This window comes from Melospiza melodia, chromosome 24, assembly GCF_035770615.1.
Source record: "Melospiza melodia melodia isolate bMelMel2 chromosome 24, bMelMel2.pri, whole genome shotgun sequence".
Taxonomy (NCBI): Eukaryota; Metazoa; Chordata; class Aves; order Passeriformes; family Passerellidae; genus Melospiza; species Melospiza melodia.
The window spans coordinates 12032295-12048114 of NC_086217.1; the positions used below are offsets into that span (position 1 = coordinate 12032295).

The following is a 15820-nucleotide window of genomic DNA, read 5'->3' on the forward strand; positions in this document are numbered from 1 at the left end:
ACTGGAGCCACTGGAGCCAGTTTATTGTCACAGCACAGCCCAGAGGTCACAGCCCATCCTGGCCCCTCCTCCGGGAGACCCAGGAGCTGTGGGGATAGCATTGGCACAGGGAGCTGTGGCCAATCTGCTCCAAACCCTCCTGCTGGATCCGTAAATGGCCTCTCCACTGTGGCAACGAGCAATGGAGGGAGCTGCATTAACCCCTTCAGCACCAGCCCTGCTCCCTCCTCATACCCAGGAGGAGTGCAGTGCAGCCACCAGGACCTGGCCTGGCCTTGGCACAGCATCTCTGGGAGGGCTGGATCCTCTCTCTGCTGCTGCCAGGACATTCACCAGAGACAAACCCAGAGCAGGGGGATGCAGCACACCCTCCTCAGGCCTCTCCCGTGGCCGTGCCAACCCCAGGGAACAGGGACTCCCCAAAGCACCAGCAGTGGAAGTAATGATCCCTGCAGGTGGAGCAGGGCCACCTTGGACAGCCCAGCACCCGCTGAAGGAGCCCTGGAGGAGGAGAATTGCTCCTGGCAGCAGGGCTCTGGTGAAGCCAAGGCTCTCTCTGCTGGGAACGGGCTGCGTTGCAGCTCAGCCGGGACTGAGCAGAGAATGAACAGAATGACCTGTCCTGTCCTGTCCTGGCAGGGCTGGCTGTCCCCACAGGGCTGGGCTGAGCAGGGACACGGCCCTGGGATCATCCAGTGCAGCTCCAGAGGCTCTGCCAGCACCGTGCTGGTGTCAAACACAGGGCCAGGGACTGGGGGCTGCTATGGAGCATTACTGAGGACACAGCGGTGGGAATGGGGTGGCTCCAAGGCACTCACTGCCTTGGGGACACACGAGGAGGATGAGGATGCCCTGGCCAGTCTGTGGAACACAACAGAGAGGACATGGAGAGCACAGCTCCACCCAGAGCTGCTGCTGGCCCAGCACCACGGGCAGCACCCCAGTCCCTGGGGTCACTTCTCGTCTAGCACCAGATCCCACAACCCCCATAACAGCCCCACAGAGTCTCCAAGGACCCTCCAGTCATTCTGCTGTCACAGAAACGCAGATGAAGGGCTGTGGCTTCAAGAACATCATAAATAAAGATCTGCAGTGTCCTGAAGAGCATCTGCAAGCTGGCAGGTGAGCTCGTTCCCAGAGCAGCCAGATCTGCCAGCACCTGGCTGCCAGCAGCGTTCCAGAGCCTTCAGCATCCCCCGAGTCCTCAGCGGGTTGGGGCTCCCTGCAGGGCTCCCAGGGCACTCTGCAGTGGTGATTCCTGCAGCTTCAGCGTCCACAGCAGCACAAGGAAACGCGTCCAGTCCCCGAGGAAACATCAGCAGGAGCAGCAGAGTCTGTGCATCCATCACCCATCCTGAGGAATCCTGGCTCCTGATGGCTCCTGGCACTGGCAGGAGCTCCAGGCTGGCACTGGGGGAGATTTCTGCCACCCAGGGCTGCCCAGCTCCGTGCCCAGGGCTGAGCCCTGCCCGGCCCCTCAGCTCCCAGCAGGTCACAGCTGCTGCAGCAGGAGCAGGGCCGAGCACCCAGGCTGGGCCCACAGCAAAGCCCAGCCTGGGGCTGGTGCTGTGAGAGCCAGGGGGGTCCAGGGGCAGCAGGACAGGGCCAGGGCCAGCCCTGCACAGATGGACACAGGACAGAGCAGGGACACAGGGACACGGACACCAGAGTGCTCCACAGGCTGGTGCTCACCCAGCCCATGGTCACTCTCATTTCCTGGGGTCTGGCCAGAGCAAAGGCAGACTGACCACCAGAATCAAACCTACAGAGAAAAATTTGGCTTTGGATGATTTGGAGTTGCTGTTTAATCCCGAGACAGCGCAGCTGAGTGAGTCTGGAGTTTAAGTTACAAAAAAAGAAAGCACTAGAAAATAATCTTGATACAAGAGCGGTAATCAGCTGAGGTTCCCCACCCCGCGCAGGGAATCCTGCTCCACAATCCACCCAGCACAGCTGGGAAGCTGCCAAGGCATTGCCTGCTCCCAGCACGCTCTGGGAGGGCAAACTGTCCAGGGGGAGAGTCTGGAGGGGGACCCCCAGCACTGGGAGTTAAGATGCTGCCACCAGCTCTGCCTTTGGCCTGTTCTTGATGGGTGACACTTCTGTGGAAGGAAAAGAAACTCGTTACAGAAGCAGGGAATGCAGATACCCTGCAGCCATCTCCTGAGGGGGATCCAGGGCTCAGAGTCCCCTGTGCACAGCACCTGGACTGAGAGAAATTGGTTATAAATAATCCCACATTCCCACGTGCAAATGCCCCTTTTTCACAGCACTGAAGAATTACAGCCTCTCAGAGCATGTCCAGCCCAGGGACAGACCCTGGGCAGGAGGAGGAGCAGGAGCAGGGCCAGCCCTGCCCTCACCCCTGGGCTGTTTTGTTTGGCCTCAGTGCTGACACCTGAGCCCTGTTTAGGAGAAAACAAGCTCCAAGGAAACCACCCCATTCCCCTCATGCCAGATTGCTCCTGGGCAGATTCCACAGAGGGAAATGGCTCCTTCCAGCTCCTCTTTGCACCAGCAGGGAGGTCCAGCTCCTGTGAGCGACAGCCCAGGGCTCTGCTGTCCCAGGAGAAGTCTTCACTGAGTATGAGCTCCTCAGCACAGACACCTGATGAATCCCAGTGGGCTCCTTCCCCGCCAGGCAGGGCCACCAGGGCCTGTTTGGTGACTTTCTCAGTGAGCTCTCCCATTTCCCAGCTTCATTCCCACACAAATCCATCCACTGAGGCTTCGGATCGCTCAGGAACACTCAGGGACCATCAGCTGTGAGCTCTGTCAATCCTGGAACTGTGGGACCCCAGTGATCCTCATCCAGCTGCTTCCACAGCACTGGGAAGGGAGGTGGGAAGAGCTCCGAGTCCTGCCAGGCCTCAGGGAAATGCAGGGTTGTGCAGGGTGACTCCAGCATGCACAAATACCCCGAGCTGCAGGATGGGCCTGGCCCAGGGCTGTGGGAGGAAGCCTTGGCTGGCTCAGGGAAGGAAGGACTCCTGATGGAGCTCCTGATGGAATGAGGTGTCTCAGGGCAGGAGGGGCCCCAGAGCCGGTGCAGGATGTGACAGGGACAGCAGTGCCACCCAGGGAGCTGCCCAAGGCAATGCCAGATGCTGATGGGACAGCGAGTGCAGCCTGGGGTGCTCCTGCAGCGAGGGCTCAGCTGGGCCTGTCCCACCCCAGGAGCTGCTGTCCCCTCCCTTTCCCAACACACTGACACTGCAGGGACAGCAGCACCAGAAGCCACAGCTGTGCAAGGAGAACATACCTGGGATCTTCTCTGAGAGTGGCTCTGAAGGAACTTCTGGGAGCTCCAACTGTTCCTGTGAGGACATTACAGACAACGTGTCACACATGTCACAGCTGTGGGCAAGCATGGGGGGACAATGTCCCACATTCCCCCCAGACTAACCTCTGAGAGTAGCAAAAAGGGGGCACAATGGCCCCAGACATTTCCCCCAGATCAGCTCTGAGAGTAGCAAAAAGGAACTTTAACTGCTGCTAAAAACAGCTTCCTGAAAATGGGGATTTTAACCACAGAAACATCAACCCCACCTGAGTAATGGCATTTAATTCTTCTAGAATGGCATCTTCATCCTCCTCAGTCAGGCTGCCAGCCAGGAGCTCGTCTATTTGCTGTGGGGACAGGGAAGGACATCAATCCCAGCCTGGTGGGGCAGAGCCCAGCCCAGCAGCTCTGAGCTCCCAGGGCCCCTGCACTCACCCTCTGGTACTCCACAGCATCCTGGGTCTCTCCTATTATCCTCTCCACCTCCTCTATGGACATCACCTGGAGGGCAGAGCCAGAATGCAGGTGAGGGAGGGCCCAGCAGGGAGGCAGCCCCAGCCAGCCCCCCTGAAGTGCCCCAGCCTGTACCTGGTGCATTTTGTTCAGACACTCGTTGCCTATCTTCAGGCCCTCGATGACCTTCATCTCAATCTGGGTGAATTCAATGTCCTGGACCTGCAGTGGGGAGGAGAAAGGGAAGAGGAGCCTGTCACACCTTGGCATGGCATGGCATGGCATGGCATGGCGTGGCACAGGCTGCCCTGGGAGCCCTGCAGGGATTAACAGATATGGTTTGGTGGTGTTCACAGGGGTCTGAGGGTGAGGGAGGAGATGAGGATCTGACTCCATGTTTCAGAAGGCTTGATTTATTATTCCATGATATATTAAAATTATACTAAAGGAATAGAAGAAAGGGTTTCATCAGAAGGCTGGCTAAGAATAGAAAAAGAAGGAATGATAACAAAGGCTTGTGGCTTGGCTGTCTGTCCAAGCCAGCTGACTGTGATTGGCCATTAATTAGAGACAACCTCATGAGACCAATCCCAGATGCACCTGTTGCATCCCACAGCAGCAGACAATCAATGTTTACATTTTGTTCCTGAGCCCTCTCAGCTCCTCGGGAGGAAACATCCCAAGGAAAGGATTTTCCATAAAAGATGCCTGTGACAGACATGGGGACGTGGCAGCTGGGGACAGAGGTGGCCCTGGCAGAGCTCAGGGGGCTCTTCCCACCTAAATGATGCCACGGGTGCCATTCTTGGGCACACACGGGCTGCCAGGAGGAACCAGGGGAGCCCTTCCAGCGCTGTCAGCAGCACCAGCAGCAGGAAACATCCACACCAGCAGGTCCAACAGCCCTTGAGGTGATTTCGCTGGATTTTCCAGCTGCCAGCCCCAGCTGAGACCTCCCCAAACCCAAACACATGCAGCTCTGAAATGACAGGGCTGACACGAGGCAGGAAGGCCCAGTGCAGCCATCCCCCTGTGAGTAACGTTTCAGCAATCTCCAGACCTCGCATTTAGCAGGGCACCTGCAGTTTTAAACACACCACTCTGTGTCTGCAGGGAAAATCGTGGCTCACGCACAATTCTGGAGACATTTGCCCTTGGACAGAGGCTGGACCTCTGCCAGCTGCAATGGAGTGGAATTCCAGGGGATCCCCACCCCAGGAGAGCCCCAGGGCTGGCTCACCATCCGCTCCAGGTTGCTGATCTGGTTCTCTGTTTTGTCCAGCAGCTGCTCCTGGTACCGTTTCTTCTTCAGCAGGAGCATGGCCTTCCTGAGGGACACAGAGGGAGGGGACACACAGAGGGGTGAAGCAGCTGGAGCCCAAAGGAGCCCACCACAGCCACGAATCTCGTTCTGGCCTTCTGCTAAAAGGGGACAACTTGTGTGCAGCTCGGCGGGGCAGCCTGCAGCGGCTCCTGTGAGCAGCAAGGAGGAGCAAACTGGGTATGGGGAATAAATCCTGCCCTGGGAGGATGGGCAGGCCCTGGCACAGGGGCACAGAGCAGCTCCTGCATCCCTGGCAGTGCCCAAGGCCAGGCTGGATGAGGATGGGAACACCCTGGGACAGGGGAAGGTGTCCCTGCCATGGCAGGGTGGCACTGGGTGGGGTTTAATGTCCCTGCCATGGCAGGGTGGCACTGGGTGGGCATTGGGGTCCCTCCCAACCCAAACCCTTCCACATCCCAATTCCCCCAGCGCAGCGGGAATGGGAATGAAAATATCGGGAATGGGAATTAATGAAAATATCAGGAATGGGAATCAATGAAAATATCGGGCACGGGGATAAATGTCCCCTCCCGGTGTCACCCACCCCGGCGGTGGCACTGTCCCCCTGGCCCCGCTGTCCCTGTCCCTCACTCTTTCTTGCCGTCCCGGAGCAGCTGCCGGGCCAGCGCCCGCTCCCGCTCCAGCCCCAGGCTCAGCCGCTTCTGGTACTGCCGGAGCTTGTCCCGCTGCTGCTTCAGTTGCTGCGGGACAGACGGACAGGGGGACGGACAGAGAGATGGACATGGGGACGGACAAGGGACGGACAGGGGTCACAGCTCAGCCCTGACAGCTCCACGCCCCCTCCAGCAGCGCCGCTCCCCTGCCCGGTCTGTCCCCACCGGGTCAGTGACAGCACCGGGGGTCGCTCAGCCCCAGCCGGTCCATCCCTCCGCATACCGGCCCGGCCCGCTCCGTCCCGCTCTCCCCTCGTTCCCCAGCCCGGCCCGGTTTGCCCCGCTCTCCCCCCATCCCCCGGTTTGTCCCGCTCTCCCCAGCCCGGCCCGGCCCGGTCCGTCCCGGTCCACCCCCCCCTCACCAGCACGGCCCGGTCCTGCTCCGTGACGCGGCTCCGCCGTTTCCGCCCGAACAGGTTCCCCATGGCCGCTCCTGCCCGGCCCGGCCCGGCCCGGCCCGCCCCCGACGGCGGCCGCGAGGGGCCCGGCCCCGCACAACGCGCAGCGAGAGCGGCAGCGGCGGGAGCGAACCGCTGGGGGGCGCGCTGGGGACGGGAATACCGGGAATGGGAAATGTTCAAATAATACCGGGAATGGGGGTAAAAATATTGGGAACGGGAATTAATTAAAATAATACAGGGAATGGGAATTGTTAAAATAATATCGGGAATGGGGGTAAAAATATCGGGAATGGGAATTATTAAAATAATACCGGGAATGGGAATTATTAAAATAATATCGGGAATGGGGGTAAAAATATCGGGAATGGGAATTAATTAAAATAATACCGGGAATGGGAATTGTTAAAATAATATCGGGAATGGGGGTAAAAATATCGGGAATGGGAATTAATTAAAATAATACCGGGAATGGGAATTGTTAAAATAATATCGGGAATGGGGGTAAAAATATCGGGAATGGGAATTAATTAAAGTAATACCGGGAATGGGAATTGTTAAAATAATATCGGGAATGGGGGTAAAAATATCGGGAATGGGAATTATTAAAATAATACCGGGAATGGGAATGATTAAAATAATATAGGGAATGGGAATTAAAATATCGGGAATGGGAATTAATTAAAATAATACCAGGAATGGGAATTGTTAAAATAATAACAGGAATGGGAATTGTTAAAATAATATCGGGAATGGGAATTAATTACAATAATATCGGGAATGGGGATAAAAATACCGGGAATGAGGATAATAATAATAATAATAATAATAATAATAATAATAATAATAATAATAATAATAATAATAATAATAATAATAATATCAGGAATGAGGATAATAATACAGGGAGTGGGATGGAAGGCTGTAGGGATGGGATTACAGGGACAACACTGATTCATTCCCAAGTGATGGAATTGTTTGGGGCAGAAGAGACCCCGAGCCCATTGAGCCCATGGTGTCCCTGGCAGTGCCAGGATCCACAGATCCCTCGGGTTGCAGCCAGTGCCCAGAGCTGCATTGGCACCCTGGCACTGCCATTCCTGCTGCTGCACCAGGCTGGCACACACAGCTGCATTGGCACCCTGGCACTGCCATTCCTGCTGCTGCACCAGGCTGGCACACACATCTGTCACCAACACCCCCCTGGCACCAGCCAGACCCTGAGCCCTGCACCCAAAATCCCACCTGGCTCCTCCCGGGCCTCCCCCGGCCCCACAGAAGGATCCTCACACCAGCAAGTGTTTCTGCATTTATTTTTTATTAACCATTTATTTGTCTGTAATTGTTTTTACTCTCACATTACAATCGTGTGGGGGTTTTTATATATTTTTTTTTAAACTTTATTTTTGTAAAATAAATAGAGATAAGTGAACTTTTAAGGTAGGACGCTCTCCAGCCCCTTGGTTAAACTCTGTGATCCCATGATTGAATCTCTGCATCAGACCTGTGGAAGCACAGCCCACACACGCTCAGGTAAAAGCCCAAAAATTCCTTAAAATTCCCCATCCTGGGCGCGGGGCTGCACCAGAGCCAGGCAGGAGCAGCAGCTCCCACTGCCAGGAATGTCCTGTTCCTTTCACAAACACACTGATACGAGTTAAAAATCCATTTTTTCTGAAGCTGTGAGTGTTAAGGGTTAGGTGAGATCCCAAACTCTGCTCCCACCCCCGCGGGCAGCCCGGGACGAGGCACAGCTCTGTTAGACCATAATTAACTCTGGGTAACTTACAGGGGGGGGGGTTTAGGTAGTTTTGGGGTTTAAAGCCTTTGATTGGTTATCCTGGGATGTGACCCCTGGCGGGGATGGTGCTCAGGGCACCCAACCTATGCTTGGGGACCTCTCCAGGCAGAGCCCCCTGGGCCTGGGGGCACACAGGGACACACAGGGACACACAGGGCACACAGGGACACGGTGCCAGGGCCAGCAGCGGCACGGGGGGCACGGGGCAGGCATGGCCAGCACAGGGGCACAGGGCTCCGAGCCCTTCTCTCAATGCATTCCCCCTGCACAGGGACAAAGGGCTCTGAGCCTTCCTTCACTGCATTCCCCCTGCACAGGGACAAAGGGCTCTGAGCCTTCCTTCACTGCATTCCCTCTGCACAGCTGGCAGTTCACAAAGTTCTGAGCCTTCCATCACTGCATTCCCTCTGCACAGCTGGCAGAGAGTTCTGAGCCTTCCATCACTGCATTCCCTCTGCACAGCTGGCAGAGTTCTGAGCCCTTCCATCACTGCATTCCCCCTGCACAGCTGGCAGAGTTCTGAGCCTTCCTTCACTGCATTCCCCCTGCACAGCTGGCAGTTCAGAAGGTTTTGAGCCCTTCCTTTCACTGCATCCTCTCAGTTCACTGACAGAAGGTTCTGAGCCTTCCCTCACTGCATTTCTCCTGCACAGCTGGCAGTTTGCTGGCAGTTCAGAGGGGTTCTGAGCCTTTCCTTCACTGCATTCCCTCAGTTCACTCACAGAAAATTCTGAGCCCTTCCCTCACTGCATCCTCCCCTCTGCACACCTGGCAGCAAGTTCTGGGCCTTCCCTCATTGTGTCCCCCTCAGTTCACTCACAGGAGGTTGTGAGCCTTCTCTCACTGCGTTCCCCCTGCACACCTGGCAGTTCAGAGGAGTTCTGAGCCCTTCCCTCACTGCATCCCCTCAGTTCACTGACAGAGGGGTTCTGAGCCCTTCCCTGACCCGGCTGGATCCTGCAGCTCCCGTGGCACTGCTGGGGGAACACTGGCAATTCCCTCAGTGAGTTCTGCCCCTCCGCAAGGAAACCTGTCCCCTGGCTGTGCTCTGCCTTCCCACACCACGCCCAGCCCCAGAAGGGATCCCAGGGCACAAAACATTCATTATTCACACGTGGAAGGTGCAGAGATGGAGCAGGCCTTGCCTGGACAGCTGGGACGGGGGAGCTCGGAGCTGCCTTCCTCCTCCTCCTCCTCCTCCTCACCATTCTCCACGCTCAGGTGCTCCCATTCCTGTTCCCACAGGGCCAGGTGAGCCCCAGCCATGGTGTGCAGCTCCAGGTGCCCAGTCCTGGCCTCTCCTGGTGCCCACAGCCCCGGGTAGCACACAGAGCCCAGGATGGGCACGGTGGCTGTGCACGTGGCACAGGGACAGTGGCAGCAGTGCCCCAGGTGCCCCCAGCTCCCCACGGGCACCCTGGGCCTGGTGGAAGCTGGTGACACCACTGATGTGCTCCAGGCTCGTTGGGACGTTGGAGATCTTCGCTCCCTTTCTGCCCTCCTCTTCCTCACATGCAGCTTTAGGGTGTGGGACATCCAGCCCTGCTCCAGCCACCTCCCTGAGCCCCCTCCTGCAGGACCCCTGCCTGCCCAGGCCACCAGGCCCCCTCTGTCCTTGCATTCTGTGAGAGCAGGGGCAGGCAGGGAGGAGGAGGAGGAGGCTCATGCTGCCCTGCCTCCCTGGCAGCTCATCCCACGCTGGGGTGGCTGCCCTGGCCCAGCAGTGGGTTTGGCACAGGGCTGGCAGCAGCTGGAGGGTCCTGTGGAGCTGCAGTGAGTCCTGAAAGTCCTTGAAGAACCCACACTGCAGCCAGACAAGGAACAGAGACTAAAACGAGACCCTTCTCAAGGCCATTGCCTCATCCGAGTCCTCTGGAGCTCAGGAGCCGTGTTCTGACAGAGCAGCCAACCTCTGGAAACAAAAATAAATGTTCCTTTTCTGTAGCTTTGAGAGGATATAGCTGGGAAACAAAACAAAACAAAACCAGGAGATTGTCTCTTCCCCTTGTCAAACCCATCAGTAGCTAAGTCAGAAGAACAAATGTTCAAGTTATGGGGTGCAGCAGCAGCCAACACGAAACATTCAAGTCGATGATTTCTCTATGTACAGGAGCCCCCCCTGAGGCCGTCATCTGATCCTCTTCTCCACCGAGTACACCGAGATGTAGAAGTCATTGCTGCCGACGGCCAGGTGGGGCTGCGGGAGAGACGGACAGACGGACACGGTCAGCTGGGACAGAGGGACAGAGGGACATGGTCACCGCTGGGACAGAGGGACAGACGGACACGGTCAGCTGGGACAGACGGACACGGTCACGGCCAGCCCAGAGGGACAGACAGACATGGTCACCGCTGGGACAGACGGACACGGTCAGCTGGGACAGAGGGACAGAGGGACACGGTCACCGCTGGGACAGAGGGACAGACAGACATGGTGACACCCTGCCCAGAGGGACAGACGAAGAGCCCACAGTGACCTGCCCAGGACATCCATCCTGTGCTGGGTGCCACATCCCCTCCCTGGGTGTGCTGGGGCACCTGCAGGGATGGGCACTCCAACCTCCCTGGGCAGTGCCAACGATGCCAACCCTCCCTGGGCAGTGCCAATGATCCCCTTTCCATGGGCAGTGCCGATGATGCCAACCCTCCCTGGGCAGTTCCTTGAGCCCCTTTCCATGGGGAAATCGCTCCTGGTGCCCACCCTGAGCTGCCCTGGCCCAGCCTGAGCTGCTCCCTCTGCTCCTGTCCCTGTTCCATGGGAGTGCAGCCCAGCCTGGGGCTGTCCCCTCCTGTCAGGAGCTGTGCAGAGCCACAAGGTCCCCCCGAGCCTCCTTTGCTCCAGGCTGAGCCCCTGCCCAGCTCCCTCAGCCCCTCCTGTGCTCCATTCCCTCCCCAGCTCCCCCCTGTGACCCACTCCAAGGTCCAGGTGTGAGCAGTGCCAGGCACAGGTGACAGTGACCCGGCTGCTCCACAGCTCTGCAGGAGTTATGGGCCCATTTCAGCCACAGGGAGAAATTATGGGCACTGTTAGTTGCCAACTGCCAACATAATTTCTCTAAATGATTGCAAATGTGCTCGTTAGGAGCCGTGGCTGGGCTGAAAATGAGAATTTCCTGCAGTGAGGGGACCTGGCCCCTCCGGACAGGGCTTTGCTTTGCTTGTTTAAAGAGCAAACTGCTCTTCCCTTTACATATTAAATATTTGTGAGCTGATCTGCGCGTTTCTAAAATAACTCTTGTTATTTAAATGGATTTTTTCCCCATCCATTCGTTGTTTTCTCAGGTTTTCCAGCTCCCTCACCCCGGAGCTGCTGGAACCTGCAGGGCTGGGTTGGGACAGCTCCCCTCACCCCAGGAGGGTCCCTGTGCCACCCCCCCATGGCAGCAGCAGGTACAGACCCAGTGAGGGTGGAAGGCCAGGCAGCTGATGGCTCCCACTCTCTGGCCCATGAAGCCATCGTAGTACTTGATGTTGTTGATGAGCTCCCCGTTGCCGTTGTAGATGGCAGTGAACTGGTTCATGGAGCCACTGGAAGGGAAGGACACAACTGGAGTCACTGGGAGTGCTGGGAGGGGACAGAACTGCTGCTGCAGAACGGCTGAGCTGCGGGCCAGGCCATGTCCCCAGGTGGGACAGCACTGACTGCTGGCCAGAACCACAGCGGGCAGGAAAACACAGCTCCCTCCCTGTGACCACCCTGCATCACCCCGGGCTCCCTCAGGGCTCCCCGAGCTGCACTCACCAAGCAAACAGGTTGGCCTGGGGGTGGATGTCCAGAGCCGTGAGCCCCTTGACAATCTGCAGCACCTTCATGGACTCGGGCATGCGGGGGTCGAAGAAACGCACGTCCCCGTTGACACTGCAACACACACAGAGCCGGGCTGGGACACGGGAACAGAGCCACCAGAGACCCCAGAGCCAGGCTGGGACACGGGAACAGAGCCACCAGAGACCCCCAGAGCCACCAGAGCCAGGCTGGGACACAGCAACAGAGCCACCAGAGCCACCAGAGACCCCAGAGCCAGGCTGGGACACAGCAACAGAGCCACCAGAGCCACCAGAGATCCCAGAGCCAGGCTGGGACACAGCAACAGAGCCACCAGAGCCACCAGAGATCCCAGAGCCAGGCTGGGACACAGCAACAGAGCCACCAGAGCCAGGCTGGGACACAGCAACAGAGCCACCAGAGCCACCAGAGACCCCAGAGCCAGGCTGGACAGGGCCACAGAGACCCCAGAGCCCCAGGGCATGCAGCTGTGGGACTGGCCATGGGCCAAACCCTCCACGGGGCACTGGGACAGGGAACAGACAGGGCTGGGTTCCACCAGGGCAGGATCTGATCCCACCCACAGCACGTTCTGTGCGGAGGGAACAGCTGGGAGTGACCCCAAACTGCTGATCCCACACTGCCGATCCCAAACTGATGGTCCCAAACTGCTTATCAATCATTGCTGATCACACAGTGCTGATCTACACTGCTGATCCCAAATTCCTGATCCCTCACTGCTCATCCCACACTGATCCCTCATTGCTGACCCCACACTGATCCCTCACTGCCTCTCTCAGTCCCAGCCCATTGCTGAGTGTGCCCTCCCTGCCCTGGCACACCCAGCACACCCAGCCCCCAGTTCCCACTGCTTTGCCCAGCAGGAAATTGCCTTGGGAAGCTGCAGGCAGAGGGGATGTGCTGGTGCCACCCTTCACCCCAGAAGTGTCTGGACACCAGGATCTCACCAGGTCCTGCCATTTTTCCCTGGGATTTTGCTGCCAGCTGAAGCAGGGGGAACTGGGAGCAGGCTCAGCCCCACAGCCTGAGCTCCTGTGACCTTCTGGAGCCCAGCATTCCCTCCCAGCCCTGCAGCCCCAGGAGCAGCTCCCAGGCTGGAAGGGCTCTGGGGAGAGGGCACTGCCAGCCCTGGGCACAGGGACTGACCCTGGAGCTGCTGCAGGAGCTTATGGAGAGCAAGATTAAAAACTCCAATATGGGAGCTTGACAAATCTGGCAGCTGCATCACATAATCCCCTGTTTGAAAATCTTAATACATTTTTGCTGGCCCATCCCCCTGCCTCAGGAATGTTCTGAAGCCCAGAAAATTATGTTTTGTTTCCATTTTCTAATCAAGAGAAACAGGCTCTTTGTGTGCAAACGGTGGCTTTGTGACAATAAATTCTGTTCTGCTGCTCCTTAATGGCCAAATCAGTACCTGCTGCTCTGGCTGCAGTATTTACCAGGCAGCAGGGATGGATTTAGGGAATTGCACAGGAATCCTGCCCAGGAATGTGCCTGCCTCATGCACCATTCACCTTGTTCTCTCCCAGATGTCCCCACGGAGGTGCTGGCAGTGAAGCCCCCTCACCACAAGATATTCACACCCAGCTCCTGCTCCCTCCCTTCCCCATCACACCCCCGGTGATTCCAGCTCCTGTTCACCCCCAAACCCCCCCAGCAGAGCCCCACATCCCTCCTGCCTCCCTCCACCCAGTCTGGAGCAGGAGGTGATCACTGCAGCATGAGTCAGACCCCAGAGCTTCACCCTGCCAGCTGCTGGGCACCAGGGCCAGAACTGAGGGGAAAACCAAAGTGTGAGTGTGGGAAAGAGCCCAGGAGAAACCAAACTGTGAATGTGGCAAAGCAACCCCAGGAGAAAACCAAAAAACCAAACTGTATGGCAAAGAGCCCCAGGAGAAAACCAAACTGCGAGAGTGGCAAAGAGCCCCAGGAGAAAACCAAAAACCCAAAGTGTGAGTGTGCAAAGAGCCCCAGGAGAGCTCCCTGTACCTGACACTCATGATGTTGCCCTCGGGGTGCTTCTGCAGGTAAGCCTTCACCACCCAGGCTGTGTGCTCACGGTACGTCATGACACGGCTGGGGACAAAGGGACACGTGAGAGGGGAGAGGGGAAAAAGGGGGAATGGAAAAAGGGAAAGGAAAAGGGGGAAGGGGAAAAAGGGAAAGGGGAAAGGAAAAAGGGGGAAAGGAAAAAGGGGGAAAGGAAAAAGGGGGAAAGGGAAAGGGAAAGGGAAAGGAAAAGGAAAAGGAAAAGGAAAAGGAAAAGGAAAAGGAAAAGGAAAAGGAAAAGGAAAAGGAAAAGGAAAAGGAAAAGGAAAAGGAAAAGGAAAAGGAAAAGGAAAAGGAAAAGGAAAAGGAAAAGGAAAAGGAAAAGGGGAAAGGAAAAAGGGGAAAGGAAAAAGGGGAAAGGAAATTTCAAGGAAATTTCAAGGAAAGGAAAGGAAACTTCAAGGAAAGGAAATTTCAAGTAAATTTCAAGGAAAGGAAATTTCAAGGAAAGGAAATTTCAAGGAAATTTCAAGGAAAGGAAACTTCAAGGAAAGGAAATTTCAAGTAAATTTCAAGGAAAGGAAATTTCAAGGAAAGGAAACTTCAAGGAAAGGAAACTTCAAGGAAAGGAAACTTCAAGGAAAGGAAACTTCAAGGAAAGGAAAGGAAATTTCAAGGAAAGCAGAGGAGGCAGGGAGGCCCCGGGCCCGGGCAGGAAGGGGTTACCGGTACCATTCGCTCAGGGCCATCCTCCTGTCGAACACTCGGATGGAGCCGTCGCCCAGCCCGGCCACGATCAGCGAGCGGTGCGAGTCACAGGACAGGCTGGTGACACAGCTGTCAGCGCCCGTGGGGATGTCCTGCCACAGACAGACACACAGACACACCACGGTGTCGGTCACACAGCCGGACATGGGGATGCCAGGGACAGACAAACGGCAAAGCGGCTCTGGGAACTCTCAGGGAGCTGCAAGGATGGGATCACTCGTTAAGTGCAAACAATCTGCTGGGGTGATTCTCTGCTTTGTCTCTCCGTTCTTCTCAAGGACGGTGTGTGAGGAAGGTGGCTCTGTTACTAATCAAACAGAATGTGCGGTGTGACTCTATATAAACCACGCAGTTCTCTTGAATAAAGCCTTTGCACTTTCTACAATCCTGCCTCCTGTGCCATTCTCAGCGCAGGAGGGACTTGGGCACACTGAGCTTAGGTGACAGCAGCCAATGCTCATTGATGGACACTCTTTTATAAAGGATTCAAAGTTCTGGTGCTTGGACCCTTGGTTGCTTGGGTTCCTAACACAGCCCGGCTCACTGGCTGGGGGATGTCTGCCTGCAGGATGGAATGGAATTTCTGGTTTAAGTTCCAATCTGACCCATCATTGTCTCACCTGGGGACTCGTCTACTTCCATTTTTTACCAAACCAGGCTGGGAGCTGGGGTTTGCCATGGCCAATTGTATCTGTTCTGCTGTAGCTGTGACACACAGCTTCACTCAGCCCCTGAACCAAGGTCCTGCCCCATCCTCCTCCTCCTCAGCCTCACACCGAGCAGGGTGGGGCAGCTCTGGTGCCCCAAAGGGACACTGTGGCCCCTGGCACAGCCCCAGAGCAATCCAGGCAGTGCTGTGCCTCCTGTCCCTGCTGTGACACGTGTGACAGGGACCCCCAGAGCATCTCACCAGAGACCTGTGCTGGGAAAGGGACCTGGCAAAGGCAGCTGGAGCTGCAGGGACAGCTCTGCAGGGAGCACCCACACTGCCACTCCCCCCCTTTTCACTTCTGGAGGCCAAAGAATTGCTCAGAATAATCCCTGTGCCTGTTGAGAGGGAAAACACTTTGTTAAAACCAGCAAAAAATGCTGAGCAGCACTGCAAAAGCAGGAATGACAAGGATGGAATGGGCTGCGTTGGGAGGGACAGGTTGGGAGGGACCTTAGAGCCCTTCAGCACTGCAAAAGCAGGAACGAACCATGGAATGGGCTGGGTTGGGAGGAACCCTAAAGCCCCTGTCACCCCAGCCCTGCCAGGGCGCAGCTTCCTCAGCCCAGGCTGCTCCAGAAGCTGCAGGAGCTCATCCCAACCTCACTCCTGGTTCCACCTTTGTGCAGGT

At 56.6% G+C, this 15820-nt stretch overlaps 2 protein-coding genes across 3 annotated transcripts in view; both read right to left on the reverse strand.

Annotated features, from left to right (window-relative positions):
- Positions 1 to 1787: 1787 nt before the first annotated feature.
- CHMP6 (charged multivesicular body protein 6) lies at positions 1788 to 6180 on the reverse strand. The gene is made up of 8 exons (XM_063175763.1): positions 6097 to 6180; positions 5652 to 5761; positions 4977 to 5064; positions 3872 to 3958; positions 3719 to 3784; positions 3550 to 3630; positions 3263 to 3317; positions 1788 to 2102 (listed from the first exon to the last, which is right to left on the reverse strand). The coding sequence occupies exons 1-8, from the start codon at positions 6157 to 6159 to the stop codon at positions 2050 to 2052; spliced, it is 603 nt and encodes a 200-aa protein (XP_063031833.1). The 5' UTR covers positions 6160 to 6180; the 3' UTR covers positions 1788 to 2049.
- Positions 6181 to 7431: 1251 nt separating this feature from the next.
- RPTOR (regulatory associated protein of MTOR complex 1) overlaps positions 7432 to 15820 on the reverse strand; it is a 102308-nt gene continuing 93919 nt past the window's right edge. For both annotated transcript variants that reach the window (XM_063176017.1, XM_063176018.1), the window contains 5 exons: positions 14445 to 14572; positions 13713 to 13799; positions 11676 to 11792; positions 11332 to 11461; positions 7432 to 10130 (listed from right to left, as the gene is read on the reverse strand). In XM_063176017.1, coding sequence (XP_063032087.1) covers positions 10062 to 10130; positions 11332 to 11461; positions 11676 to 11792; positions 13713 to 13799; positions 14445 to 14572 — 531 coding nt within the window. In that variant the 3' untranslated portion in view covers positions 7432 to 10061. The remainder of the gene's footprint in view (positions 10131 to 11331; positions 11462 to 11675; positions 11793 to 13712; positions 13800 to 14444; positions 14573 to 15820) is intronic.

Excerpts from the sequence above, each read along its gene's own strand:
- CHMP6 (XM_063175763.1), bottom strand. The coding sequence starts at position 6,159 with ATGGGGAACCTGTTCGGGCGGAAACGGCGGAGCCGCGTCACGGAGCAG. Across the intron at positions 3,959-4,976 it reads TCAGCAACCTGGAGCGGATG|GTCCAGGACATTGAATTCAC; the intron begins GTGAGCCAGCCC and ends TCCCCACTGCAG. Across the intron at positions 2,103-3,262 it reads ACTCTCAGAGAAGATCCCAG|AAGTGTCACCCATCAAGAAC; the intron begins GTATGTTCTCCT and ends TTCCTTCCACAG.